The sequence below is a fragment of the Molothrus aeneus genome, chromosome 11 (genome assembly GCF_037042795.1).
Source record: "Molothrus aeneus isolate 106 chromosome 11, BPBGC_Maene_1.0, whole genome shotgun sequence".
In the NCBI taxonomy this organism is placed as follows: Eukaryota; Metazoa; Chordata; class Aves; order Passeriformes; family Icteridae; genus Molothrus; species Molothrus aeneus.
In genome coordinates, this window is record NC_089656.1 from 15071231 (window position 1) to 15098975 (window position 27745).

General features: G+C 51.3%; 1 protein-coding gene across 2 annotated transcripts; it reads right to left on the reverse strand.

Annotated features, from left to right (window-relative positions):
- Nucleotides 1-257: 257 nt before the first annotated feature.
- Nucleotides 258-27255, reverse strand: CSNK2A2 (casein kinase 2 alpha 2). Of its 2 annotated transcripts, XM_066557573.1 has the most exons (12): nucleotides 27097-27255; nucleotides 26790-26901; nucleotides 15893-15994; nucleotides 15129-15179; nucleotides 9037-9096; nucleotides 6958-7041; nucleotides 5982-6092; nucleotides 5666-5767; nucleotides 5252-5352; nucleotides 4385-4533; nucleotides 4104-4197; nucleotides 258-694 (listed from the first exon to the last, which is right to left on the reverse strand). In XM_066557573.1, exons 1-11 carry the CDS (start codon nucleotides 27198-27200, stop codon nucleotides 4121-4123), a joined length of 1053 nt encoding a protein of 350 aa, XP_066413670.1. In that variant the 5' UTR covers nucleotides 27201-27255; the 3' UTR covers nucleotides 258-694; nucleotides 4104-4120. The 2 variants fall into 2 exon arrangements, with proteins under 2 accessions (XP_066413670.1, XP_066413669.1); XM_066557572.1 differs by lacking the exon at nucleotides 258-694 and having other exon boundaries at nucleotides 2681-4197.
- Between the last annotated feature and the right edge of the window lie 490 nt (nucleotides 27256-27745).

Below are 27745 nucleotides of genomic sequence, written 5' to 3' on the forward strand. Positions count from 1 at the left end.
GCCAGAAAAAACAGGTACCAGCATTAGCACTCAGGCCACCACTCAGGCAGGCACCTTCAGAAGAGCATGGGGGCCTAAGGAGGGAAAGGAGAAACACCTCCAAAGGTGGCAAGTGGCTCCTTTGCCTCTGCCCACACTGACTTTGTACGATTTTCTCTTGCTTTCCTCACCCAACCTGTCCTAGCTGGGCACAGGGAACAGCTCACTCTGCCAGCGCTCTCCAGCTCCCTCCCCACTGAATACTCCTCCTTGCATGCTTCTTTTAAAACTTTTATTCAACAATATAGAATTCTTTTAATTATAGTATAGAACTGTCCATCACGATACTACATCCCCTCCATGTCCTGGAAGAGACAGGCACAAGCTGTCCAACCATGGTCCATCAGAGGTCGGGGGGGAACAGCCGGAACAGAGGAAGGAACGACTAACCAACAACTGCTTTGCACACCCTTCACATTTCCATGCTTTCTGGGTCAGGAAGAGCTCAACAAGGAAACAGAGGCAGAAGAACCTTTAACACTCGGAGGGAAGGGCTGCGGTCATGGCGAGGCGAGTGCCGTCCAGCCAGGCGTGCGCCCCGCTCGGAGCCCTGCCCGCGCCGCGCAGTCCGCCCGCCGTCGCTCTACCGCGCCGATGGGACGTTTGATTTGGTTCTCATTCTGCTTATGGAAAATTGGGAGCAACAGCATCGGACCTGAGGAGAGACGGGAGGAGGGAAGTGAGCGTCGTGGGGCACTGCCAGCTCAACAAGGAGCTCCTCGGCTGGGCACGCTGCCCCCGATCTGCCACCCCACCCCAGCCAGGCCCAGGCACACCCTCCATGGCCCTCTGGACCTGGGGACAGCAGGGAACCTCTGCAGGGACCTGGGCACAGCATGGAACCTCAGCCTGCTTTGGAAGAAGTGAGAAAGGAAGGCAGAGCTGAGCAAGGCAGGAGAGAGATGCAGTCCAGCAAAGCAGAACTGTCACAGACAGCCAAAGACAAGTTTGGAGTTTTTTTCCATGACCTGCTGTTTGGAGTTTCCCTCCACTACCACAAACACCTCCCACAATTCCACTTAAAGCACCCATCGTGCCCAGCACACTTGCAACAGACAAGCTGGCAAGGCTGCTTGCTGCATCCATTTCCTATTGCATCCCTCAGTGGCTGTGGGGCTCAGTTTTGAGTCTTTCCTCTTACAAGGCACTCAGCCAAACCAATGCTCTACCTCTGCTAGAAAGCTGGAGCCAGGCCAGCTGAAAGGCCAGGAACATGCACTAGGACTCTCCTAATTTTCTCCAGGGGAAAGCACATGAAGATGCATGTTCCCCAGTCCTCTTAACTTCCTAGGTACAAAGCACTCTTCCCCAGCTCCTGGCTGTCCTTGCAGCCAGGAGAATCTTTGCTAAGGCCCAGAGGAGAGAAGGATTTCCTGCTCTGAGTGCTGGAAGAGCCACTGGCTGCAGAGACAAACTGGTGCAAGCTGCAGTTAAACATCCCCACTGCCCTGGGATCAGGAGACTCCACACCCTCCTCATTCCCAGACTACTCTTGCTCAGCTGCTGTTTCCCTCCAGGATGAATCTGTCACTGCTCATCCTACCCTAGAGCTGGGGTAGGGATGTGGGGAGATAAGGGGCAGGTTATTCCAGCCTCTCTGCTTACTGCAACCAGGGAAAGCCATTTCAGTCTCTGGAAGAGCAACTCTCTTCCTCTGCTTGCGGGTACCAGGAAAGAATTCCTGACGCAGGTTTACAGAACAGACACTTCCCCAAGTAGCACCCTGAAATTTCACCATCAGGTTCAGATACTGTCAAGCATTTATATGCAGCACACTCATACACAGTGGTCAACAGTGTTCACCTACCAAAGTTCCCCCACTCAACCCATTTTTCTTCTCCCCACCTCTTCTGCCTTGCCCCTCCAGAAGCTGGGAATGCCAACACACAAGAGCTGGAAAACAGACAAGCTTCTCCCATAGCAACTTGGACAGGCCATGAGAAACATCCACTTCTCAGTGGAGCAATTCAATGGATATTTAAAATCAGTTCAAAACTTGATATTAAAACCCCAAACCAACCCTGCTGCTACTGGCACAGTGTAAGAGCACAAGAGACCCCCCTGCCCCTCAGGCCGGGCAGCCAGGAGGGTGGGCAGATGGAAGGAGGGCTGGGAACACTCACCAATGCCTTCAGCAGCCTCTGCAGGAGAGCAAATGCTAGCAAGGCCCTGCAGGATGGCAGCAATCACGGGCTGCACTTCAGCCAGACACCCAGGACAGTCCCCAGGTGCAGGGAGACAGCTACTCCCTACTCAGCACATCTTTAGACCAAGCCAGCCACGCAGGCTGAAAGCAGATGAGCAGGGGGGTGCCCAGGTGGAGAACCCCGCGTTCCAGCTGTGCACTGGTGCCCTGGTCTGACCCACCAGGTAACAGCAGTCAGGTCAGTCCCTCAGTGCAGCACAAGAGCTGAGCCCCACGCTGTGCCCAAACCCTCACACCTCCTCTGCAGTGGAGACAATCTGTCCCAGAGAAACTCTCAGGGCTGACAGCAGGAAGAACTGCAACCAAAGACTGAGTGAGAGATCCCCAAAAAGCACAGACAAGAGGGGCTGGAAGAGCCGACCTGCCCTCCTGGAGGAGACAAGGCCTCCAGCTCTCAGGCCTTCTGGCTATCCCAGAGATTTGAGACGGCAGACATTCAGACGTATAGATATTTATTGGTTTCAGTGAATTATACAAATGGATTGACCTGCTGTCGATGCCAATAGAACTTTATTGGAATATGGAATGTAAACAGATGTTTCAAATAGAAACATTGCAACCTTATAAAAAATTAACTATTTCAACAATGCCGCAGAAGGAAATTCTGTGTTTAGGTGCTGGTGGGAAAACACTATCTCCAGCGTCTAGGTTTGAGTGTCACCAGAACCACTTGATGAAGTTACACACAGAACAAGTAGAGGAGGCAACTGTGAATTGTGGGGCTATAAAGCCATCGAGGGATCTGATGAAAGAACCCATAAGACGAACCCCCCACCCCCCAACAGGATCGGCACCCCGGAATTCAACAAACGGCTGACTTTGTTCAAACACTGTGTGGGATTCCAAGGCCTGGATCAGGAGCCGCACAGCCCCCGCCCTGACGCCGCTGTTTGTTGATCCTCCCCCCTCCCTGTGCTCTCCTCCCCGGCCTCCTCTCCACTCCTCCATGCTGCGGTGCTGGATTGAACCGCTCCAGAGCTGTGCTCTGGCACAAGTCTGCGTCTGGCACGAATTCTCATGGGAGCCACGTCATGAGGTACGTGGTTGCACACCTATCACAAGAAATCTTGCAACACTGACTTTCCTGAGCTCGGTGGGAAAGTCTGGATAGTCCCTCCCCTCTCCTGCCACAAGAGCAGCCCTCACATTCACAAGTTTCCAAAGCAGGTCTATTGAGTTTCTTCTCAGAGCGAGCCTTTGTCAAACACACTGGAGGGGGGGATCTCCTCTCCCCAGCAACTCGGATCAGTGCCTTCGTGTTAATGCTCCAAACCAATCCCGAGATGCTGCTGGGTTTGTGGGTTGTTTTTTGTCGAACTCCCCCCCCCTCCCCCCCAACCACCCCGGCATTCACAATTGAAACTGGAATTCAAGGGCCAAATTCAAGCCCAGAGTGAGCAGTAAAGACTTGGACCTCAAAACAGAGTTGCACCTGCTGACCCCCAGCCTGAATTTGGTTCATTCAGAGTCTACAAGTCAGAAAGGCAAGTTTAGAAAGAGGCATGCTAAGGGCTGATGGTGGAACAACCAATTTGTTCTCACCAGCATGGTGGGGAAGGCTGGACTGAGAAGGAAGAGAAGGATCCATAGAGATGTGAACCAGAATCAGTTGTGTGGAGCCCTGGGGATATCACTACATATTTAGCTCTTGCAAGACCATTTGCCCAGGGCTTTGGTACCACAGGGTTAGAGTTACATTAACCACAACCACCAGAGAGGAACTGAGGTTTAAGACCCCCCCCAAGGTTAGATTTCTGCCAAGTATAAAGGGGAGGGAAAGGAGGGGGGGGTCCTTGGTTCTTTTCCCTTCACTGTGTGACCGAAGGTTTTGCTTTTATTTGTAAACATCTTGAATTACCCGTCGTTTTCCAGTCCTCATCGTGCTGTTGTCATGCCACTGGAGAGCACAGCATTTTCTGAGCTGGGCTGGGACTGCTCCTTCACCACTGGATCTGCAGGAGACAGACCAGGCAGGAAAAGGAAACAGCATTTAATAAAGCGGAAGCTCCACCCAGGCAAATCCTTCCAGAGAAACTGCCTTGAAACCCCACAGAGCTGCTAAGGCTTTTGCAGAGTGGGGAGCCAAAATGTGCCCCCACAACTCCATCCCTGCTGGCCCCAGCTACCGCACAGACTCACAGAAATAGGGGTGATCCATGGCCTCCTTGGCAGTCAGCCTCTGTTGATGGTCATATCGCAGCAGCTTGTCCAGGAGGTCAAGGACTTCAGGACTGACCAGGTGCCTATTCTCACTGTGGATGAAGTTCTCCCAGCGCTTCCGGGAATGCCTGCAAAGGGACAGAGGGACCAGCTGTCACTGCACAGCACTGCCCCCATGTCCCAGGGGAATCACCTGCCACCAGCCACTTCTGAGTATAGGTGGCTGTGATAAACAGCTCACAGATCTTTCTTACACAAGCTACTGCCCAGAAAACACCTGCCAAAGGTGGAAAATCTTCTTCTTTATGTAGACAATTGTATGATCTCCTGTGCCAGGAAAGGCACAACATTGCACATTCCCTTCTGTCTACAGGGACTAGACAACAGCATGTGGCAGGCAGGATGACACTCTTGGGACTAGAACTGGTCTGGCTTGCCAGCCAGCCTCACAGAACCTGTCCTCACTAATCCCAGCCTCACAGAAGCTGCCCTCACTATTCCATCCATTCCACTTGTCCTTTTCAGAAATCTCAGCTGGAAGACTCTGAGCTACTCAGCCCACACTTAACTGCAGTTTCTACAGCTCCATGTAAAGGATGTGAACATGCAGGAGAGAGAAGAAATAGGGGATGGCACATGAATCATGGGAGACACAAAAGGAAAGAGCCTGCATTTCAGTGACTTCCTGAGATGGCATGAGCAGCTAGATGTGAAGCCTGCAAGCAGCACCGTTATCCAGAAGATCGAGCAGGCCTTTGCTGAGAGAGCCTCAAGGGTCAGACATCAGTTTATCTCCCTCTCTGTGCTTACAAGGAAAAAAAGGCAGCATTTCACTTCTCCACTTACTGGCCCAGGATGTCATTGAAGTGTGGGTCCAGTTCTATGTGGTACTTCTTGAGATACCCATACAGCTCATCTGTGCCCAGGACCTTTGCAATGCGAACCAGCTGGAACAAAAGGAATGTTCAGAGAGCAGAAGGGCACCCCAGCACTCTTTTGCAGAGCCAGAGCTACCCAAATCTAAGAGCCCTCCTTCTGGAAACATCCAGACAGAAGGATTTTCTCCCTTGAAACTTGCTTTTGCAAGATGTGCAGAAAACAAGTTTCCTACACAAGGCAGCAAAATCAGAGATGGCTCAACCAATCATAGCAGCATCCTCCCAGCCTGGCAGCCCCATCCCCAGAGCCTCCCCACTGTACACACAGAGATGAACTGGGGACAAACTTTTCACAAAGCAAGCCAGGTAACAATGTCTTTACTTGGTCATAATTGTCCTGGCCGTGGAAGAAGGGCTCCTTTCGGAAGATCATGCTTGCCAGCATACAGCCTAAACTCCACATGTCTAAGCTGTAGTCATACATCTGAGGGAGAAAAGGAGAAGCTGTCAGAAAAGGCACACTCACCACAGCCTGGTTCCCCACAAGCACAGGCAGCCTCAGTCTTTGCACTTCACAGCCAGCCTCTCTCCAACCCAGGCAATGCCCTGACAGGCAAAACCAGACAACCCAAAGGTGGCTGAAGTGCAGCCACAAGTGTTATCACTGGATAGACAGCAAGGAGGAGACAGACTCTTACTTGGTAGTCCACAAGGAGCTCTGGTCCTTTGAAGTACCTAGAGGCCACACGGACGTTGTATTCCTGAGCTGGGTGGTAGAACTCGGCCAGACCCCAGTCTATGAGCCGCAGCTGGGCAGGCAAGAGAGACACAGAGTCAGCAGCCAGGCAGGAGGAGCCACACTGGCCAAACCTCAATCCCCTGCTGCAAGGGTGGAGCCCAGGGTGGAGGGAGGCCCTCTGTGGACAGCAGATGCTCTCAGCAGTTCTCTGATCAGGTTTTTCCCTTTCCCCTAACATCAGCTGGTGGGGTAAAGCCCAGCTTAGAGAGCTCCACTGCCTTCTGAGTCCAAGCACACTTTTACTGCTGGGCAGCTGGCTCCTCACCAGCACCACCAGGTCCTTGTGTACTAAGGGACAGGCAAAAGTCTCATCCCACTGTTTAGAAGGGCTGAGCTGAAAGCAGTGTTGATTTTACCTAGGGACTGAGAGCAGAAAATGGGGCAGGAGGGGCTCAGCACATCCTGCAAAGCAGCCCATCCCCACAGCTGCAGGGATGGACAACCTGCTTACTAGGGATGGACTCCAGTAAGAGATTCCCTTTTTTATATACAGCCACTGCTGATTGACAGAGAGGGACCTGTGGACCACCAACTAGTTCCTTGACACAAATTCCAGGTCCCTGGGGCAGGCACACTCAGCACTCAATGGGACAGAAGTACCATGATGGGATGGGGTAGGCCCCTGTGCTGCCCATTTCCTGTGCTCTAACCAGCACACCCCAGCAGTGAGGAAGCCATGGACTCCCACTGAGGTGCTTCCCTGTGGGACTTTGACCATCTCCTGATGCTGGCACAGGTGGAGGGGAGCCAGTAAAGAAAGGTTACAGAGGGTTGTGCAGATTTGAGGGGTATCTGCCAGGGCTATGGGCACAGAGGCAGCAGAGTTTTCAGTTTCCCTGGAAAACCCCTGCTTGTAAGCCCTGGTGTCACAGTACCTTTTTCTGTTGGTGGTCTATCATGACGTTGTGGGGTTTGACATCCCTGTGCATGATTCCCATGCTGTGACAGTAATCCAGGGCCTGGCAGACACACACACACACATTAGACATGGCTGTAACCATGGGCACAGCATTACCAATGAAACAGTTCTCAGCCAGAAGCAAGAGTTCACAAGAAGTGCCATAACCCTCGCACATGAAATGAGCAGTTTCAGCTCTTATGCTGCACATGATAAAATGACAAGCTGGCAACAAGACTGTATGGACCTTGTGCCCTACTGCAGTCACAGGTATTTCCTGTGCTCCCTGCACAGTTGTTGAAGAACACAATGCAGAGAGGTGTCCCACCTGGTGGCAAGCCCAGTGCTCCAGCCTGGGGTAGCCCTGTGCTTCCTAGGTCAGGCTGTCTTCCCTAGCAAGGGAATGATTCCTACATGCATGCAGTTTCATGGCCTTCCAGTGAGGCTTTCCATTTGTGTCCCAAAACACACTCAAGTTAGAAAGTCACCTCTGCACTGCTGATTTAAGCCAAACTGCACTTTAAAAAGGCAAGTGATAGCACATGAGGGAGAGCAAAGCTGCTTCAAGCTTGTAGGCAGGAGCACATATAAGCTCCCCAGCTCCATGACCTTGCACCACTTGCCCACCCAGCGCAGCTGTTCCCTTGAGCAAGGGGGTGAGAATGTTGTTTTCTCATCTCCAAGGGGAGGGAGATCCATCCATCAACATCTATCAGATGCTATGGCATCTCCAGCAGCACAGAAAGAGGGTACAGCTTGTGGTCATTCAATATCCAAGACACCAGTGCCAGGGAAGCAACGCTGTCCTTGGGCCTGTGCCACAGAGGGAAGCAAGGAGGCAACAGCTTCCATCCCAGCAGAGAACAGCCCTGCAGGGACATGTGGCCTCACAGGACTCACACAAACAGTGCTCCTGGATCTCCAGTCCAGGAGATCTCTAACAGGTTACACAAACTGCTTCCAGGGATGAAGCTCTTCTAGTGTCTTGTGTCTCAAATATCAACTGAACTTCATCACCCCTCCCATCCTAATCCCAGGGTGCCTCAGGCTCACTCCCACACCCAGCAGCAGGAAGGTCCTTCCCTTGGAGGGAAGCATGGGGCTGAAGAGAAGAAAGCCTCCCTTGAGCCCACTGGATCTGTTTCAGGAAGTCTCCTTCAGTCATCATGTCCTGGAGCACAAAGGGCTTCCCTAGCCTGCCCCACTCATTTCCAGACAATGGGAGCTGCAAAGTGCCAGCCCAGAAGTGCCAAGGCCCTGCTAGGACCTGAGACAGCCAAGCTGCTGCTCCAGCAGGTCAGCCCAGAACAGCCCTGGGATGGGTCAGAGCTGTCAACTCTCCCTTGTGCCCTGGGGCCTCCCCTGTCCTGCAGCTGGAGAGCCCCAAGAGCCAGAGCAGCACATCCCACAGACCTGCCATGGCTCCTGGAGGGAATTCCCATGGGGAAGTGCAAGCTAGGCTAGTTAAGGGGAGGTATTTAGGGCACTCCTCACCTTTCATCAGAGGGGCAAGGAAAGCTTTGGCTGGGAGGTGTCAAAGGAAAATCCTGATGTTACATGTAACAGCTGCCATAACTAGTGGCAGCATTCACCTTCTGGGGCTGCATTTGAATACTGCAGCAGAGGAAAGCCTGGAGCTGCCAATCCCTCTCTTCTACTCTCCCTGGCATCACAGCTCCCCAGCCCTGCCTCAAGGGCCTTGTCCTGGCTCTGGCTGTTTTTCTGGGAGTTGATTTTCCTCACAGCAGCCCAATGGTGCAAGAGTCATAGGGAGACCAAGCATAGCTCTACCTAGTGACACAATCACAAAGACTTTAGACCTCAGAGAATCACAGACTCTTTGGAGGTTACCAAAGCCCCCCAATTTGGCTGCAATACCTCACAGCAACAAGCCAGGTAACCTGATCTCTTCCCAAACCTTCCCAGGTTATGAGACTTGGATTCTGCACTGAACACAAGGGAAGGAACCTCTTAGCAACAGTGCCCCATGAGCCCCACTACTGCCACCCTCATTCCTGGTCTCCCCATCCAGACTGTCATGTGCAATGCCACTCACCTTAAGCAGCTCATACATATAAAACCGAATATCAAAGTCTGTCAGGATCTGGTACAGTTGCTGAAACAGATTTGGGGAGGGAGGAAAAAAAGAGAGAAAATAAATACTCCAGATTTGGATTAGTTTAATTTCCTGAACCTCACCTGCTTCCAGTCATTGACCCAGTCCAGATTCCCTATGAATGCTACCATTCCTGAGGGCTCTCCTGATCTCAGACCTGCCAGGAAATCTAGAAAGGATGCAAGAGCTCCTGTGAAATGCTACTGGCATCATTCAGACTTGTCACAACTTTCCAGCAGGAGATGTCTGGCTGTCTGTCCAAGGTGAACAGAGCTCTGGAGGAGGCACAGACAATTGTGACTTTCTTTCTGTTGTCAAGTCACTGTGATGACTTTGTAGGTCAGCACTGACAACAGCATTCAAAGAAGGTGGGCTGGGAACACATGGGAAGGTGTCCAGGTGTTCAGGGTGTGACAGGGAGAGGAAAACATCAATCTAAAGGAGCATGGGATTGGGAGGCACAGAGAGAGCCAGCCTTAGAGCCACAGGGCTGTATCCTCTCCTCTATCCCAGGGTAAAGGCTAATGCAACTGAAGAGCACAGGAATGCTTGTGGGACCAAGGAGAGCACAACTCGAGTTGTGGGGAAGTGCTCACTGCCACCACTCTGCTGTCCTGTGTCCTGCAGCAGCTCATGTGGAGGTGACAGAGCTCCAGGGGGGCACTTTAACCTGCCCTGTGCCACCAGCACCATCACAGAAAAACTCATCTTCCTGCTGCTCCCACACCAGGTCACAGCTGCCCCCAAATCTGCCTTCAGAATCTTTCACTGGCTGTGGAGTCAGTCCAACCTTGTTGAGCTGTCCTCTCTCTCAGGGAAAGCAAGGCAAGATGCCAGGGCAGGGCAAGGAAGGACACTCACAGGTCAGCAGTGGGACCAGACCTCTCTGGCCTTTCTTACAAACAAGGATCATCTCACAGCTCAGACAAATCACCAATTGCATCAGCACTGGAGCCCGCTGTCCATCACAGGCACCCCTTGGCAGCTTCAGGAAAAATCCCAGAGCAAGGGATTGAAATTCACATTCCAAAGAAGCAGCTCTGGCCCTGGATCCCCTCCAGGCCCATGCTGAGATCCTCAGGTTCCTGCCTTACTGAGGTCCATCTGCAAACAGCCCCTGCCCAGCCCCAAAATCAGAAATCATTTGACAATATACAAGTGTCACTTACACACACAGAGCTTTAACAGCCTCCAGGACACAACTGCATTGTATTCTCGCGAGCTGGGATGATCCTAATGCTTTGGAGCAACCCAGTGAAGCAGACAAGTGAGCAGGGAGCAAAAAAGACATAGCCACAAGCTACAGAGCCATAGCAGGGATGGATTTCCTGACTTGTGCACAACTGATGCAGGACACAGGGCCAGCAGAGGACAGCTGAGTCCTTCCAGGTCTGTTTAAATGGCCTCCTAGGTTACAAACACTCTAAGAAATGTGTAAAATATCCCCCTTCTGGCATTCACTGCCCTGTTCAACTTCACCTGGCAACACCAATGCGCCTGGGGAAGGAGGAGGGCAGGAAAGGCAGTGGCATTACCAGTCTAGGCCTCATTTTCCCTATTCCCTGGCTCTCTGCCTCTTGCTGCCTGTAAGTGGGAAGGGAGGGGATGGAAGGGAGGTCACCAATGTCTTTCTTCTCAGACCTGCAATGCTGTTGCTTCTCTGGCTCGTGGCCTTCGGCACTGGGCCATGATAAGCCCAAACACTGTTGGGCAAACAGCATTCAACAGATTTCCCTGGGAGAGCTGCCTGTGCAACCCAGCCCCTGTGACCTCTGGCAGTGCCAAGGCCAGCAGTGCCCAGCTCTGCTCACCACAGGGAACAGTCCCTGCAGGAGCCTGCTCAGCCCTGCAGGCAGCCAATGCATGCAGACAGCTCTGAAGGACAGAGCCAAGGTTTCCACTGCAAGCAGCTCCTGCACAGGCAGCTGCCTCTAGCAGGCTTTGACAGTGGGCTCCAAATCCCCTCTGCCCAGCCTAGCAGGGCAGGACAGACACCCCCTTTGCAGACATACCCAGCTCAAACATCTGCTCAGCACTCAGGATCCCACAAGGCCCCAGAGGACCTGGGCTGGTCTCCTTTCTCCATACAGAGCACCAGGAAAGGCCAAACCCACCCACAGGCAGCCACTAGTCCTCTCCAGCTTTTGGTGATATTTTGGCACACATCACAGAACCAATCATAAACCAATCCTGTTTGTGCCTGAGGAGGCAGAGACACACTTCCCCCAGCATGGGGCTGACAGGAGTTAAATGCTTATTCCTCTCCCTTGAGTGAGCAACACAGCTGGCTACGTGCAGGAAGCAGCATCTGCAGAGCAACAGGGTGGCTGTGAGGAGACACACTGCTTTGGGGTGCAGGGCAGCAGCAGCAACAAAAGGAAAAAAAAAAGGAAAACAGTTCCCAAAGCATCCAGTCTTGCTTGGCAGCCGCCACACAAGGGAGGAGAATCTTTTCTACTTCTGCATTGCTTATGCAGGGCAACAACCATTTTTTTAAACAAACTCTGGATGTACAAGGATAAAACCCATGCACACATTTCCCTCACAGCAACTGGGCCTGAAAAATCACCAAAATGCAGGTGAAGTGGAAGACTTGACTCAAAAGCCCACTGTACCCACAACTCCAGCAGGCTGAACATCCTGGAGCAGCCTTCCATTGCTCACCTTTCTTACCCATCTCATCTTCAGCTCCTTGAGACCTGTCTCTGGCCCCATTTGCCTTTTTGGGGCAATGAAAGGCACAGTATCAGGTACAAAATACATGACAGCTGACAGTGGCTGAAGTGCAGGCGTCTCATTTCTAGTTTGAAACCAATTACCAATAGACATTTAATTTCACTGATGGCTCCTCAGTTGCATGTGGCTCTGCAGTGCAGCTTTCATTTAAGGCAAATTGCTGTGGGGAGCTTGAATGCTCTCAGATGACAAGTAATGCAGCAGGTCTGAAGAGAAACACTAACCCTGTACACAAGCTGCTGTCCTCACACAGCAGAACACAGAATACATATCCAGCCTGGCTCCAGCTCATCCTCCTGGCAAGTGCTGTCACTTCCAGAAGGGACCAGACAGGTAATTTAAGAAAATGTAATCAGCTCTGGGGGGGTATCACCTAAGTCTCCTGTTTATACCATCATTTAAGAATAGTGAAATAAAAGCTTGTGCTTCTGATCTGGGATCATCCACAGCCCCAGCTTGGATCCCACAGAACTGCAGCTTCTGCCCAGGCACAGAGAGCTGAGGAAACCCAGCAGCCACTTCCATGGTGCACTGACATGAACAGTGTTCTGCCATTTGAACAGGCAAAGGGGTCAAAGTATAAGCATCAAAGCAAAAAATAAAAATGCTGGAGGAAAGGAACTTCCAGAAAGGAGACAACTGAGCAGACATCCAAGTTTGTGAGCAATTACTGCCAATGGGACAGAGAAAAATGAAAGCATGTGGAGTGGTCAGCAACCACCTGGTGCCTGCAAGCAAGAGGAGCTAAGGCCTCCCAGCCTTCCTCACAGGAGGAAGGTCAGCCAGGACTGCCAACACTGCAGCAGCATTTCCCCTCCAGAGCTGCCAGCAGGCTGGGAGTCGCAGCCCTGAGCCACACAGGCTGCCCTGGGAACCCCTCACACACCCTGAAGGTGATTTGCCAGTGACATGCTGGCTCTCATCAGTGCTGCTGAATCCAGATGCCAACACAGAGATGGGCACATCAGCAGCAACCACATCCAAACAAAGAGAATAGGTCCTTGGCACCTGGATTAGCTCCTGTGGCACTTAACTCCAGCAGAACTTGGCTGCCCAGGGAGGTAAGGACTATGGAGCAGGGGGACAATGACTGGGTGCTCTCCAGCTGCTTCACATGTGCAGGCACAGAGCAAGCTGAGACCAACACAAGTGGTCTCACGTACTCTGAACTCTCTGCTTGGCACTTCAGAGCAAGACAAGAGACATCTTGGGAGTTTCTATATAGAAGAAGACACCCACAGGCACCCTCAGTAGAAGCAGCTCTATAATCTGCAATTAGCTGCAGCCCCAAGAACCTACTCAAACAGGCAGACAGCTCATGGGAGTGGAGCATCAAACAACCCACACACCCCATACACAGCTAGGGAAATTCAGGTTACAAATAAGCTCTGAACACAAGAAGCCACACTGCATGCCCTGGGGACACACTTGCATTCCCAAGACAAGTTATTCCTGCCTTGTACCAATCAGCATCAAAAGCATCAATACTTTCTGTCTTGGACTTGTACAGCTGTGAATCTGGACTTCCCCAAGGAGCAAGGCTTTCTCCCAGGAGCCTACAAAAGTCTGCTGCAAGCTCATGTAGTTGTTTCTAATGCAACAGCCAGAGCTGAGCACTGTCCCTTGTGCAGTGCCAGTCCAATGCTGCTCACTGCTGCAGCAGTGCCCAGCCTGGCTCTCCATGTGGCCAGGATGGCCAAAGGACCATGGACTCCAAGCCCAGCATTTTCAGTTAGGAGTCACCAGCCCCAAGGTACAGCTGAAAACTTCACTCCATGGACACATTTCAGTTTCTGGGGGATATCCTTGAGGAAATTTTTTTTCCTCTAAAGATACAACAGAATGGTGTAATCACATTTTGACTTGGAGACACAAAGCAATCCCCAGCAAGGTGTACCAGTGCCTGAGCAATGTAGCTGATGTCAAGACATGTATTAAAAATAAAAATCAATGAAATAATTAAAAGGTCTCTAAAGAGAAAGTTAAAAACTTCTAGGACCAGCACTCCAAGGAGGCTGTGGGTCACAGAAGCACAGAGGCACTGGCACAGCCCAGCTGATGTCAACAAAGCCCAGGCAAACCAAACCTGCTTTAATTAGCCCTGAAAGGTCACCACAGAGCACTCCTCTCATGGCTGTTTACTTGATGGAGGCAACACTCCTCCCCACCCAGAGCTGTCAGGGCAGATGCTGCTGCAAGTTGCTGTTATTGTGGCTCCTGCAGTTATATCTACATGAGATTAAACAGCACTCAGACCTTCAGTGCAGCATGGCTGCAGCTCTGGCTACATACACACATCCCACCTGGCAGCATCCAGCTCACCAGCCCACCCCAGAGGGACACACAAACTATGTGTGCTGCCCCTCAGCATGCAGGGCTGCAGGAGCTGCCTCCCTTACAACCAACACCAGCCCAAGATCCTTCTCTGGGTGTTTGGTACATCTACTTCCTGCAAAACCTGTACCTACATAATGATCTGTGACAGAAAGGAAGAAAAATCCACCATCCCATAACATGGAATGAAAGAGATCCCTGAATGGAGCAGGAGGGATGACTGCTGGCTTTCTAATGGCAACTGCTCAATTAATTCCCCACCACTGACTTGGTGATTTAGGGTAAAGGCTCACATGGGGGAAGCAAAGGTACCATTAAGATAGGTGTGGCTGCTCATTATAGATCCCTTTTGTCTGGAAGCATTTTGGAAGCAAAGGCAGTTGTAGCTGCACTCAGACAGAAGACCCTCATTTTGGGAACAGTAATATCCCTGGAAGTCCCCAGACATCAGAAGAGCCAGGGAATATGCTGCAGCCTCAGACAAGGAAAAAATGCTCTTAAGATGTATTCAGGAATGTTCAATCCCTCATTACCAGGCCCACTAGCAGTGGGAGATGAGCTCTCCAGCCTCTGCCACCCCACAGTTCCCAGGTCTGAAGGATTCCAGAATAAATCAGTGTCATCAGCTCCATCAACTGCACTGCTGTAAACAGAGCACTAGAGCTCAGGGATTAACTTGGGCTGAATATATAGCACAGCAGTGATTACTAAATTGAGAGGGGAGCAAGAATATCTAAACCTGTTGACCTTACTCCTCAGAGTTGGGACATTCAGCACACAAATCTTTTATGCCTTTTTATCTAGAGCCCATTAACAGGTTTCTGATTTACATTAAGAAAGAAAAGTGAAGCTGACAATTGTGAAAACTCTAAATTCCCCCCACAGCTCTTGAGAATTATATGAAAATCACAGCATTTTACAGAAATGGGAAGCCTCCCTCCCCTACACTCAGGCAAACTCACCTTAAAATCTGTGTTATTGATGTACTCAAACACCAGAGCAGGGGTCTTTGACTGCAAGAGAGAAAAAGTCATGGTTTAAAATACACACTTGACCTTTCTTTGGCTCCAAGAGACCTGAGAAAGCCTTTGCTTCCTGCCCAGCCCTCACTAGGGACAGCGAGGTAGGGAGCAGGACATGGCAAGTGCAGCCCTGCTCATACCCCACACTCTGAGCACCAACTCAGCATTTTGGCCAGCGCTGCTCCCCCCTCGCCATGGAACAGGGAGAGCACTGGGCAAGGCAAACCCTGTCACCAGGAGCTCAGGCCTCCCAGCCTTCCTCCCAGGAGAGAGGTCAGCCAGAACTGTGACACTGCAGCAGGATTTCCCCTCCAGGGCTGCCAGCAGGCCGGGAGTCACAGCCCTGAGCCAGCTGCCAGTCACAGGAAACTCCCCAGGAATGGGGTAACTGTGGCAGTGCAGACCATGACATGACCACCGGTCACTGGGTAGGACAGCAACCAGAAGGATTAAAGAACTTAATATCCAGTTGCCCTTAAGTTACAGATGCCAGACAGAAGGTTACAGGCTCTGCTTTCTTACAGAAAATTTGTAGGACTTCAAAACTTTCCCCCATCAGCTGGGGCAACTCACGAAGGACACAGAAGGGTGTTGAGGAGTCTGGGGAACATGGAAAGGAAGAGGAGCCCATCCAAAACAATCAGCTTGTGCCTTCAGCTGGTGGGAAGGCAATCCCAGCACACCCCCCCAACACAGGCACCTACCACTGGATCCTTGACAGTGTCAATCAGATTAATGATGTTGGTGCCACCACGGAGATTCTCCAGAATCTTAACCTCGCGTTTTATCTTCTTTTTCTTCACTGGCTTAAATAGACAAAAGAAATTAGAAGTGAGAGTCCTTTCAGAAATTAACACTGATTTCTGCCATTGATTTTGACTGGAACAAATCACCTCCCCTCCTCTCTCTGCTCCCACCCTCACATGGGAACATTTTTAGCACCAAGAGGAGACAGACACTTGGCATGAGCCAGGATTTCCCTCTCATCCATGAAACCCTTCCACGCATCAGGGGGACAATCAAACCGTGCCAGACAAACAGAACTGTGACTCCAGTAACTGTGGTTAAAAGTGCCTTGGACTGCTGGGTGGTAACCTCAGCATACTGATTCATGTTGTGCACTCAGAGTCACAGGACAAGCATGGTGGACCTAGCTCTGCTTTTGTTTACCAGCACTAACCAGTCTTTCACTTTTCAGCCAGTTTCCCAATGAGTACTTGAATCCCATGAAACGATAACCTGAGAGTCTCCAGCACCAAGATTACTTGTAAGCTCAGACACTGCTGTGCCTCACTTGCAACCACCTCAAATGCACAGAGCCAACTGCACTGCATGTCACTGCATCCATAACCATGATTATTTTTAAAGCCTGAAGACATTTTAAACAGTTTTGACTCCTCCTCTAATCTGCTCAGTCTCAGGAGCCCTCTTTGCAAAGTAAGCTTTCCTTTGGACATCCCCCTGTGGAGAGTGACAAAGAACAGCTGCTCCCAAGGCAGAGGCTCAGTGCCTGGGCTGGCTTTTACACTCTGCTGATCCAGTGGTTCACTTCAATGCAAATGATCCTTTCTGTAACTCATCCACTCCCAGCACAAGCCTAGCTCCATGCCTGCTGGAAATGAAAGGCAGTTTAGAGCAGATAAGAGGTGAGACTTTTTAATGAGCCTTGGCTATTGACCAGTGTGGGCAGCACCAGCTGCAAGTCACCAAGTCTAGCAGTCCTTCATTCCATAGCTGGAACATCCCCTCCTGCCCCACCAGTACCACTAAAAAGAGCTGCAGAAACATCTTGCAGGGACTGGTAAAGCCCTTTGCTAGTAAAGCCCCATCTCTGAGGCTGCTGATGAAAGCACTCTCCAGACTTCTAGCTTTCTAAAATATTCATCATCTGGCACTGAATCTGGTATGTGTGGAGGGGTGTGATGAGGAATGGCAAAGGTATGAGGCACCTTCCCAAAGTAACACACATTAGCAGATGTCTGCGTGAAGGACAAGGAGCTACAGGAGCTCAGCAGCTCATGCTCACCACCTCACCTCTGCCACAGCCTCCCACTTCTATGACAGCCACAGAATGCTGATGGTACAACTCATACTCCCCTTACAGGCAAATGCAAGGCAATCCCTGTTTTCAGACCCCTGGCAGAAATGTATGAGCAGACAGGAGAAGGAACAGAAGGTTTTATATAGTGGGAAAATATGGCATTTATGTAAGTGATAAAATATGCTGTATTTCCAGGCTCTTCAGGTGGCTGAAACCTTCAGATTCGAATCCTGCTCTTCTCCTCTTGCAAGTTAAAAGGCATGAGCTAGACTTTAAAGCCAAAAGATGAGAATCTCAGCCTGAAGCAAAGTGCCAAAAATAACACCAATGCCAGCACAGGGAGCGTCAGCACCTCATAAAGCCACTGTGGAAAATGGCAGCAAGGCCACTGCAGCTGTCAGAGCTGGAGTGATGCTGGGCAAGGCTTGCTGGGGAGTGGGACCAACAGCCCCAGAGCAGCACCCAGAGAATGCTGGAGCTCCTGGGAGCTTGGACACAAAGGGACAATCAGCCAGAGCAGGGACATGTAAACCAGCAAGAGTGAGGGCTACATCTGGGAACCTGAGAGGAGGATGCTTCATTAGGAACTAATTTAATTTATGTCAGCATGGAGACAGACACCGCCCTTGTGTCACCCACATGCACAGATCTTACCAGAAGGCCAAGATGGAATTAGAGGATGTAATTTGGTTACTCTGCTTGTCCAGCGAGGCAGATGCACACACAAGCTGTTTTCCAAGGAACTTCAAAGAGGAATTGAGGCACTGATATCCTGAAGGTGCTCCCTGAAAGGCCTGGCTATGACAGACATGCCTTCCAGCCTCTCTGCTGCAACACTTGCACTTGACTGGGAGCTGAAACAGTCCCTGAACACAGCCAAGAGAACTGAAAGCCCACTCTGAAACACCTTTTCCTTTGTACTGTAGTTATTTCAGGGGCTTTTTGCATCAGCTAGGTAGGGGAGGATAATCCTCAATCCCTCCAAGATTCCCTTTTCTCCTTTCATAATAACCACTGCTCCCATTGGGGCAGAAGTTGTTGTCTTCCAGTCACTTCCACATGTTTCTTTCACCTTTTGCAGGATGGGAGAATGATGCTCTGCATTATCTCCATGAGAAATTCCATAGAGATAATCTCCATCTACCCTTACCCAATACTCATTAAAACACTAGACCAGACAAAATCAGTGACTTTTAGAAAAAAGGAGAGAAGAAAGCTGGTCTTTTTTAATGAAATGCCTGCAGATAATCACCACCAGCAGCATCTCTGACATCACCAAGGGAAGACGCTCGGGTGAACACTGTCTCAGCAAGAGGGAGAGTTAAAAGCCACTCGCTGTTTGCACTTTTTCTGGCTAAGTTGCAGGGCTGCAGAGCTCTGGCCAGGCTGGTCACACCATCCCCACATCAGCTGTGAGCTGGGGACAGGGCCCCACCAGCCTCCAGGCAGGGCTGGGGCTGGGAAGCTCTGCATCCTCAGCTGCAATCGGAGTGGGGTTTTCCACCACTAAGTAAACAAGGATGAGGCAAAAGAAATGCCATTGGCTGAAGTCATTTCAGAGGAAAAGCTATTGCCTAGAAGTGTCCTCAGAGAGAGCAATGGGGGGAACAGTTTCCCCATTTCAGTGGTGACTGCTGGCCTGCACCCCATCCTGCACAGCTTTCACCTACCCAGCCTCATGCCACCTCCTACCCACAGGTCCCACACCACTGCTCCAGCCACAGCTGCACAGTCCCTGGATGTGCTATCCAAGGGCACATCACTGGGGCTCCTTTTTTTGTCCAGTAACCCATTCCAAGCCCAAGCTCTTGCATCTGGCAAGTCAAAAACCTTGGTGCAAACCACTCCAGCACATGGCCAGCACTGCATTGGGGGTCACTGTTCAAACCAGAGAAACTTTGCTGACTTCCTCACGTCCCAGAGCCCAGCAGAGCTGAAACTACAGGCTGGCAGCAGCATATCAGCCACACACCAGGATTAAGTCTGGGTTGCTACAACTGTCTCTGAGAGTCACTCGATCTGTCTCTCCAAGGATGTTGACTCCAAACACACATGGATTAAATGTGAACTGAAGCTATTATGGCCTCCAACCATCTGCCTCTCCCAGCAGGGATAGCTTCTAAAACACCAGCCCTTACAGCCAGAGTATTTTTAACAATACTCATTTAAGGCTATTTTATTAAACCAGGCTATGAACAGCAGCATTTCAGATTGTGCTTCCTACACAGGCCAGTCCTCCTGCACTGGGAGGGGGATTTCCTGCAGAGGAAAGGAGCAGGCACCTCAACAAAATCAACTGCTCCTGAATTTGATCCACCTTGTGTTTGTAAGGCAATGTTTTACACAGGTACAGCCTCCAACTCCATCTGTTCCCACACCAGAGGTATTTCAAAGCTTTCCTCCATGCTGGGATTCTCCAGTGACCAGTATGGGTCAAAGCCCTTCCCTCTGAAAGGGGCTCCAACACAGTCCCTCTGCTCTGTGCAAACACCTACTTCTGTGAAATCTCTACAAACTTGACAGCTTGGAGACTTCTGTCGCATTTGGTTGAAATTGGCCAACCAGTGCAAAAACTCCTGGGGGGAGGAGGGGGAGAAAGGCTGACAGACAGCAGGATTGCGTAAGACTCGTTTCCATAGGAAACCAGGCTAAAAGACATGTCTCACTTTAACCGTGTCTACACTGGGAGGGGTTTAATTACTTCAACTGCATCAGTACCCTTAGAACAACATTACTGTCTAGCACAAGCCAGTTCTCCAGTTTCCCAGAAAATTGCTTCCTTCCTCAGGCAAACTGGAAGTGAGGTGGCTGTGGATTGTGGAGACAAAACATGCAGCTCACAGCTGAGTGCCCAGAGCAGAGGGACAAGATCACTCCAGCCACAGGAGGATGGTCTCTGTCCTCAGCCACCTATCCTTGCCCACCCTACCAGCCAAATGGATAAAGATGCTTCAATTCCCTTGAAAGTCAGGCAGAAGAGGCAGTGACAGTGACCAGAGCTATCCCAACTCTCTTTGCCCAAAGACTGGGGAGCATCATGCAAAGCTATCCCTCTGCAGAGGTGAAAAATGTCACACAATAATCTTTGCAGTCAGGTAGATCCAGAAGAAAACACCCTTTTGTGACCAAGAGAACAGATCCTGGGTCATTTCCCACAGGATCATGCAAACTTGTAAGCAGGGAAGGAGTCCAGCTGCAGTAAACACCAGCTGGGAGAATTAACATTGTTTGCTAAAATAAACCTTTAAATAAAAGACTGCAACCATCACTTCCTGTCTAGAACGAATAAATGGCTGCCTGGCTAAACATCTTTTTTTCTTGGTTTCTAAAGCAAAGGGAGAACACTGTTCTGTCCGATGCTCCAGTTCCAGCCTTCCCCAATAACCTGGGAAGGCATTGCTTGAATTGAAGCAAAGAGAGAAATCAGATTTGTTATCCAAAGTTCTCTATGCATTTTCTCACTGTGAAAGAAAAGCAGTGACCAGGAAGGCATGTGAAATACGAGTTAAGTCCAAAGCATAAAAATCATTTTACATTAGCCCAGAGCAGGCAGCCTGGCAGTGCACACATGCTGCCAGCTGAGGAGCACACGTGCTGCTCTGAAGGAATCCCAGAAGGTGCTGGGCTTTGCCCAGCAGGTGCTCTGAAACAAAACTGGGGTTAGCACAGCAGGAAAGAAGGTTTAGCAGTCAAAAGATACAAATCCACGAGAAACTAAAGTGATGTATTCCACCATCCCATTTAAAAAAATCAATTATTTGCTCACCAAGCCAGAATAGCCTGGAAATACAACGATGCTTCCAGTGAACAAGCAGGGAGATGTGAACACACAATGTCCAGGACCAGTGAAAGGCTCCAGCAGCATCCCTGTCACAGGCTTTGAACATTTAAAAGCTGGCACTAGAAGCTCATTTGTCTCTAGCAAGTATTATCAAAAGGATCACAATAATCGGCCTATAAAGCCTGACACCAATTGCTCAATAGGAAAATTGGCTTCAGAGCAGCTCTGCTTATTTTGCCAGACATCAGCTGGGAAACCAAATAATCGTATTCCAAAGAGCTACAAAATCGAGGAGCCCACTTATGTTAACATTCTGTTGGTTGTTTGCATTTTACCACTTCCATTGTGGAAATTCAAACTTTTGTGAGCTGCTCTTGAATTTTAGAAAAGAGGGGGGGAAAAACATACCTTGAAAGTACAAAAGTACCATTGCTCTTTTAGTTAAATAAAATACACTTAAGTTTGATAGAATATCCCAGCATGTATTCTGAAGGCAGTTTCATTCTTTCCTTCAGAATCCTTTTCATTCCAACATGGCACACCCCAAACCAGCCCTCCTGGGGCTTCAGAACTGCCCACGATACATCAAGAATTCTGCAATCAACTAAAAGGGAGGCACATGAGGACCAAGCCCTGATCCCCACCACCATTCCATGGGATGGGAATCATTCCTTCAGGCCCTGCAAACAGACACAAGGCTGTATCTCACCCTTCTCCACGTGGATCTGCAGCTTTGCAGTTCATCAGTTCCTTGGTGTTACACCACCACCAGGAGAGTCACCAGCTGCATCTCCAGGCCTCTGCAAGGCACCCAGTGCTGTCCCAGTTGGTCTCAGCTCACACAAGGCTGGACTCCAGCAGCCAACTCTGCCAAGCTCATTGTGGGCAACCGGTGTTTGAAAGACCAGAGCTGTGTACCCATCTCTCTTGCAAAAGGGCTCATTTCAAGACTGCCAGAGGAGGAAGTGGGCCAGGGGGAGCTGATTCAGTGCATGCAAATGCAGGAGGAGCAAGAGACACAGAGTTAGCAGGAGCAGGCATTGAACGGCTTTGGTGGAAGGTCACTGATGCAGTCAAAAGCTCCAGCCTGAGGGACCAACAGCATCCAATCCTATTTCCCTGTGCAATCCCTTCTGCACACCAGCATGAGAGTCATTTCAGCCTCCCTCTAGAACAAGCTGATGTATGTGGGCTCTAAAGCTTGTAGAGACAGAAGAAAACTTGGCAGAGCCACCATCCCAACTTGGTTCTCTAGTTACTAGAGTGATAACTGGAGTTCAACACTGGCAGGATCTTCCAAGAGTGCCTGGTATAAGGAGCAGCTCTGGAGGCTTCACACAGCCCAAATGGGGGAACAGGGGAAAAACAAAGCCAAACAAGCAAGAATGCACTTGTGAAACCATGTACATGGTTGAAATTTCCAGTGCATGGACTCAGCACAGAAGGACAAAAGCCACCAAAGGAGAAAAAGGCTATTTCATCACTGCTGCAGGACCTCCATCTCACTGGTCCCTCTCCTTGCATCTGCATTCTTCCCCTACCTCCACCCATGTTGTGCCTATGCAGAGTAACCACACTAGGAGACAAAACAGCCTCTTCATGATGGGTTTAATGCTTTGCAGGCAAGCAGAGCATACATGGACACACAGGTGCATCACAAAAGCAGGATGACTCCTGATTCCTGCAGAGACCTGCCAACATGGATGCTGTAATCTCCACCCCCACAGAGGGGTGCAGTAGAGATGGAGGCAGTACAGGAGACTGGGAGGTGAAGGACACACCTACACAGGTGGTACAGCAATGCTCAGCACCAGCACTAACTGCAGGTAACTTATTATAACAGCATCATTCCCACTACATGGTATCTATCACCTGTAGCAGTTACAAGCAACGTGGAAAGTCAGCCTTTGCCTTTTAGAGTGGCAACTTGCAACACTGTTCACATCCTCCAAGAACACTGTTACCCCAGAACAGAGGATTCACTTTAAAGGCATGCAGGGAGACATTTTGGAGCTGCATTAGCAGAAAAACAAAATGAGAAGCTCAAAGAGACAGCACAGACTGACCTCAGTGGTCCATCAAAAACTTCTGCGTGGTAAGATATGGAAGAAGAGAGCTGTGCTTCAGATACCTGCATTGTATGTAGACAGGACAGGACAGTGACAGGAGTCACTGGCAACAAGGATGTCTTAAACTTCCTCTGTACATGCTGAGGAATGTCAGGCCTCATCCTGGGAGTCAAACCTTAGCATCAGATACGAAAACACGTACAGAACACTTTCACACACTCCCCCTTCCTGGTGTGGGCTGCCCCAAGGCAGGCAGGAAGCAGGGCCACAGCTGTACCCAGGCCAGGCAAATCAAAGAGCCGACAGGAACCTCCAACACCAGTGAGGGACTGAGGAGCAGAGCTGCTGCCTGAGTCCATGCCCTACTAACCTGAGGGGCAGGAAGGTCAGTACAGTGCAGAGTCCCCACACTTCTCACTCTTTGCTCCCTGAATACACTGAAAAGGGGGGGGAGTTGTCCTCTGCCTCACTGCTCAAGATAAAAGCTTCTGGAGGATGTTGGGCAGGAGGTGTGTCGTGTGGCAAACCAGGCTCCTGCCCCACTGCTTTGCACACACCATCCTCCACAGTGCATCCTGGTGTCCTGCTGCAGTGGAGTGAGAAACAACCTGCTTGCTTCATTTGCCTTTTTAAAAAAGAGCTGCAGAATTTTCCCAGGAAAAGTGACATTAAGAGCACCATATTTGTAAGGCACTTAATCCAGAAAATGGTAATGTCAAAGTCATTTGCATGATCTTAATTCTCTTCCTTTACTGATGCATGTTATGACCACAACTAACAACATCCCATTTCCCTGTAGGATATGCCTGGTTCTGCACTTGGGGCAGCAGAACTGAAAGGAAATGCTGGGTGCTGGCCAGGGAAACAGGACACCTTGCTTTATGGAAGCCCAAAAGGCTGAGAGCACTGTGGTACCAACCAGAGCCCTCAGCTCCCTGGCCTTGTCCAAAGGTAAAAAGTCTTCATGGAGCACTTACAGACAAACCAGGCAAGTGGCTGCCCTAAGAGGAAGAGCAGTTATCTCCCTCATGCAGCCCTAAACCAGGACCTGTGCTCTAGTCTCAGCTTTGTTGAGGCTAAGGGACTTGCCCAAAATCACACAGGAAATCTCTGTGGCTCAGTTCTGCATCAAAGGGTGATAAAATTTCCTGACCTCTGTGGAGGATGGTACAAGATGTTCAGGTAGTGCAACACCAAAGCAGGGGAAGCACTTGCTATATGCTAGCTGGAGCTCAATAAGGACAAGCTGCTTCAAAGAGCAAAGGCTAGGAAGACACACCAGTGACTTCCCATAAAGCTGAGATATCAAGACAGTGACTCCTGCTAAAACTCACTCTAACACCTAACATAATTTGTGCTCTCAAAAAATGTTAAAGAGAAAGGAGCAACTGTGCAAAAGAATTACATCCATTGCCCAACCATGGTACTTCCCTTTGACCCATCCCTACATCACACAAAAACCTGAAGACTTTTGGTTGCATTTCTCATCTCACAGAATCCAATTTTTTCTCCTGTTAGTAGGAACAGAGACACCCAGCCCCTTTGCTAAGGCTCCCCTGTAGATACATAAAATTACATTTGCAATTAAGTTTTGAGTCTAGTTACAGGAAACCAGAGGCACTTTCCACAGATCAGAGTGATGCTATTGCCACACTTCACAGGTTTTCATAATGTACGCAACGTGGTGCTCTGAAACTCCCTTTTCACTGACCCACTTTCCACTAAGGAGAAAGTTCATCTTTATTTATCTGGACCTTCTGCTTTTCCTTGCTCACTCACAGGAATGCTGTCTGCATGTTAATGCAAGTGGGGAGGGCCAAGGGAACCAGTGGCAACACCAACCACTTCATATCTGGGACAATCCAGTCTCCTGCTTGCAGGGCATTAAGGCAACACATTCAGGCCCCAAGGAGAAGGAGCACCCAGCTGCCCTCAGATGACTCTTGCCAGCTGACTCACCGTCCAAGGCTGACAGGCTCCCCAGACGTGACAGAGTTCAGCTGCCACAGGCAGGGCAGCATCGCTCCAGGGGAGGCTCTCTGGGCTGGGAAGAGGCAAGGAGCAGGGCTTCTGATGACTTTCCCTGCAGCCTCCTCTCAGCCTCGTGGTGCCTTTCTCTGTGGGACAAGACCTAGGATTTCAATGAACCACAGCAGTCCCAAAGAGGCCATCAGGGACTCCAGAGCAGCCTGCACAAGTGCACAGTTTCCCCAGGCCAGCCACAAGGCATCTTGCTGTAAAATCCAGCTCTGCACTTGCCACTTGTGACCACTGTCTCGCAGCAAAAACTTCTGCCTGCATCTGCTTCAAAAAAGACAAAACCCCAAACCACAGAAAGCATCCAAAGGAGGGGGAGCATGCCAGAGGAACCTGGCTTGGCAAGGACACGTGAACCTCACCCTGACGTCAGGCTCAGCCACAGAGGCTCTCCCAAACAGCTCACCTGGCCACCTCCTTGCCCACAGCCAAAGCTGGGGTTTGTGTGCCTCCTCCCAGAGGCAGATGGAAGATCACACCTTTCCCAGGAGTGCTGGCTGGACAAACCATGACAAGTTCTTTGGGAAGCTAATGCAGATCTCAAGGAAGCAGGCACAGTGAGAGTGGGAATGTCAGCAGAGACAGCCAGACACGCTATCCCAGTGGATCCAGTGAATGCCTTAAGGCCACAGCCCTGCAGAGATGCATGTCCTGGAAAGCTGCTCTTGTCAGTGGCTGCAGGGGCACACTAAGCTCAGAACCCCCTGCACACTGTGGATGAACGTGTGCCCAAATTCTTAGGACACCCATGGTCAGACACTGGCTCCCACGTGCTCTTGGGGAACAAGTGACAAGTGTCACTGGTCCAACAAGTGACAGCCACAAGTGTCAGCCAAGCCAGAACCAAACGTACTGCAACTCTAACCTTTCATCTCTGTCTTAACTCCCCTGTCTGCCCTGAGATCACCAACACAGAGTGCTGGTAGTTAGCACAGCTTGCTGTGAGCTGTTACTTCAGTGTCAAACACCTGAGACATGCCCTGCAGTGTACAACCCGTGCACAGCCATCCCAAACTACAACCTCCCAGTGCTGCACAAAGGTCCCCACAGCCCAACCCCACCAGGGTCAACACACCAGCACACAGGTCACCAACAATGCCAAACTTTGGTAGGTCTCCTTGAGCCCCCTCAAGTTTCCAAAGTGTTTGTAGTCTGGCTGTGATGAAGTTATTTTTCACATCAGATCCTCTAAAGGACTGAATATAAAATATTGGTGCTTTTTTAACCGCTGAGCATCCCATAGCCTGGCTCTGAAAAGGCCACATGCTGGCGGTCTAGAGAGCAACAGAAGGATTCCCCCCTCCAGGCTTCACATTCCTGTTGAAATGGCAGTCCCTGGGCTGTTTTAGACAGGCATTGCCAGACACGATTTGCCAAACACAGGCAGAACACGCAACGCTGTTCAAATGTCAGGACTCAGAGCTCTCCCCCACCAGAGGAACTCTCAGCCCTGAGCTACGCTGGACAAGGAGAGGTGGACACATCAGAACATTGCTACAGCACGCAAGACACCAAATCCATTTCCAAACACACCATCCCAATGTCCTTAACGAGAAAACAGGAGTTTTGGGGTGAAGAAAGAGATCCAACAGTTCTTTGGCCCTGCCAACCCAGCTCCTCTCTCTCTCGCTCCCAGCCAGCACAAGCCCCTACATCATCAACGGGATACTCACCTTGAGGATCTTCACGACGACCCTCTCGTTGTTGGTGATGTTGATGGCCTCAAAGACCTCGCTGTACTTCCCTCGGCCGAGCTTTCGAACCAGCTGGTAGTCGTCCTGGTTGCTGCGGGCACCAAGAGGAGAGAGGCGGCGGTGGGGGAAGAGTGGATAACGAACAGGGCAGCGGGCCGGGCAGCGGGGTCCCCTCCCAGCCCCCCGGGACAGCCCAGCCCAGCACGGGAGCGGGGGATCAGGAACCCTCCCCACGGGCTGAGGCCCTCCCGCGCCAGGGAGGGCGGGTCCCCGCACGGCGCTTTACCCCCAGCTCGGGACGTGCGCCTCGTAGTCCCAGTACTCGCGGCTCCTCAGGCTGTTCACCTCCGCGTACACCCGCGCCCGGCTGCCGGCGGCCGGGCCGGGCATGGCGGCGCCGGGCGGCGGCTGCAGCAGGAGGAGGAGGAGGGCGCGGGGCCGGCGCGGGAGGCCGGCGAGACGGGGCGCGGCGCGCAGGAGGGCGGCGGCGGCGGGCGGCAGGGCTAGGCCGGAGCGGGGCCGGGGCGGGGCGGGGCCGGCCCGGGGGCGGCGGGCGCGGGGCCCGCGGAGCTGCCGAGGCCCGGGCCCGGTGCCGGCGGCTGCAGGCGGGGCCGCCCCGAGCGCCGCGCAGCCAACCCGGAAACGGCGCCGCCGCCGCCACACCCGCCCAGCGCCGCGCAGCGCCCCCCGGCGGCCTGGAGGTCCGGCCCTTTCCCTGCTCCCGCCATCGCGCCCGCCCCTCAGGCGCCGGGTCCCGCCACGCGAACCTCCCGTCGCTTGTCGCCTGTCCCGTGTCACCGCCCCGCCACACCCTGACACCCCTCTGCAGCCGTGTCACCCGCCCAGCCTCCTCCTGCCTGCGCCATCGCAGCCTGTCACACGCCCGCCACTCCCGCGCCACTCCCTCACACCGCTGCAGACACTGTCACCTCTGC

What these genes read in the sequence shown, in the direction of transcription:
- CSNK2A2 (XM_066557573.1), bottom strand. Translation starts at nt 27,200, where the DNA reads ATGCCCGGCCCGGCCGCCGGCAGCCGGGCGCGGGTGTACGCGGAGGTG. An exon ending in TAGACCACCAACAGAAAAAG is followed by an intron (nt 6,093 to 6,957) that starts GTACTGTGACAC and finishes TTGCCTGCCCAG; the next exon opens with CTGCGGCTCATAGACTGGGG. An exon ending in AGCTCCTTGTGGACTACCAA is followed by an intron (nt 5,768 to 5,981) that starts GTAAGAGTCTGT and finishes TTTCTCCCTCAG; the next exon opens with ATGTATGACTACAGCTTAGA.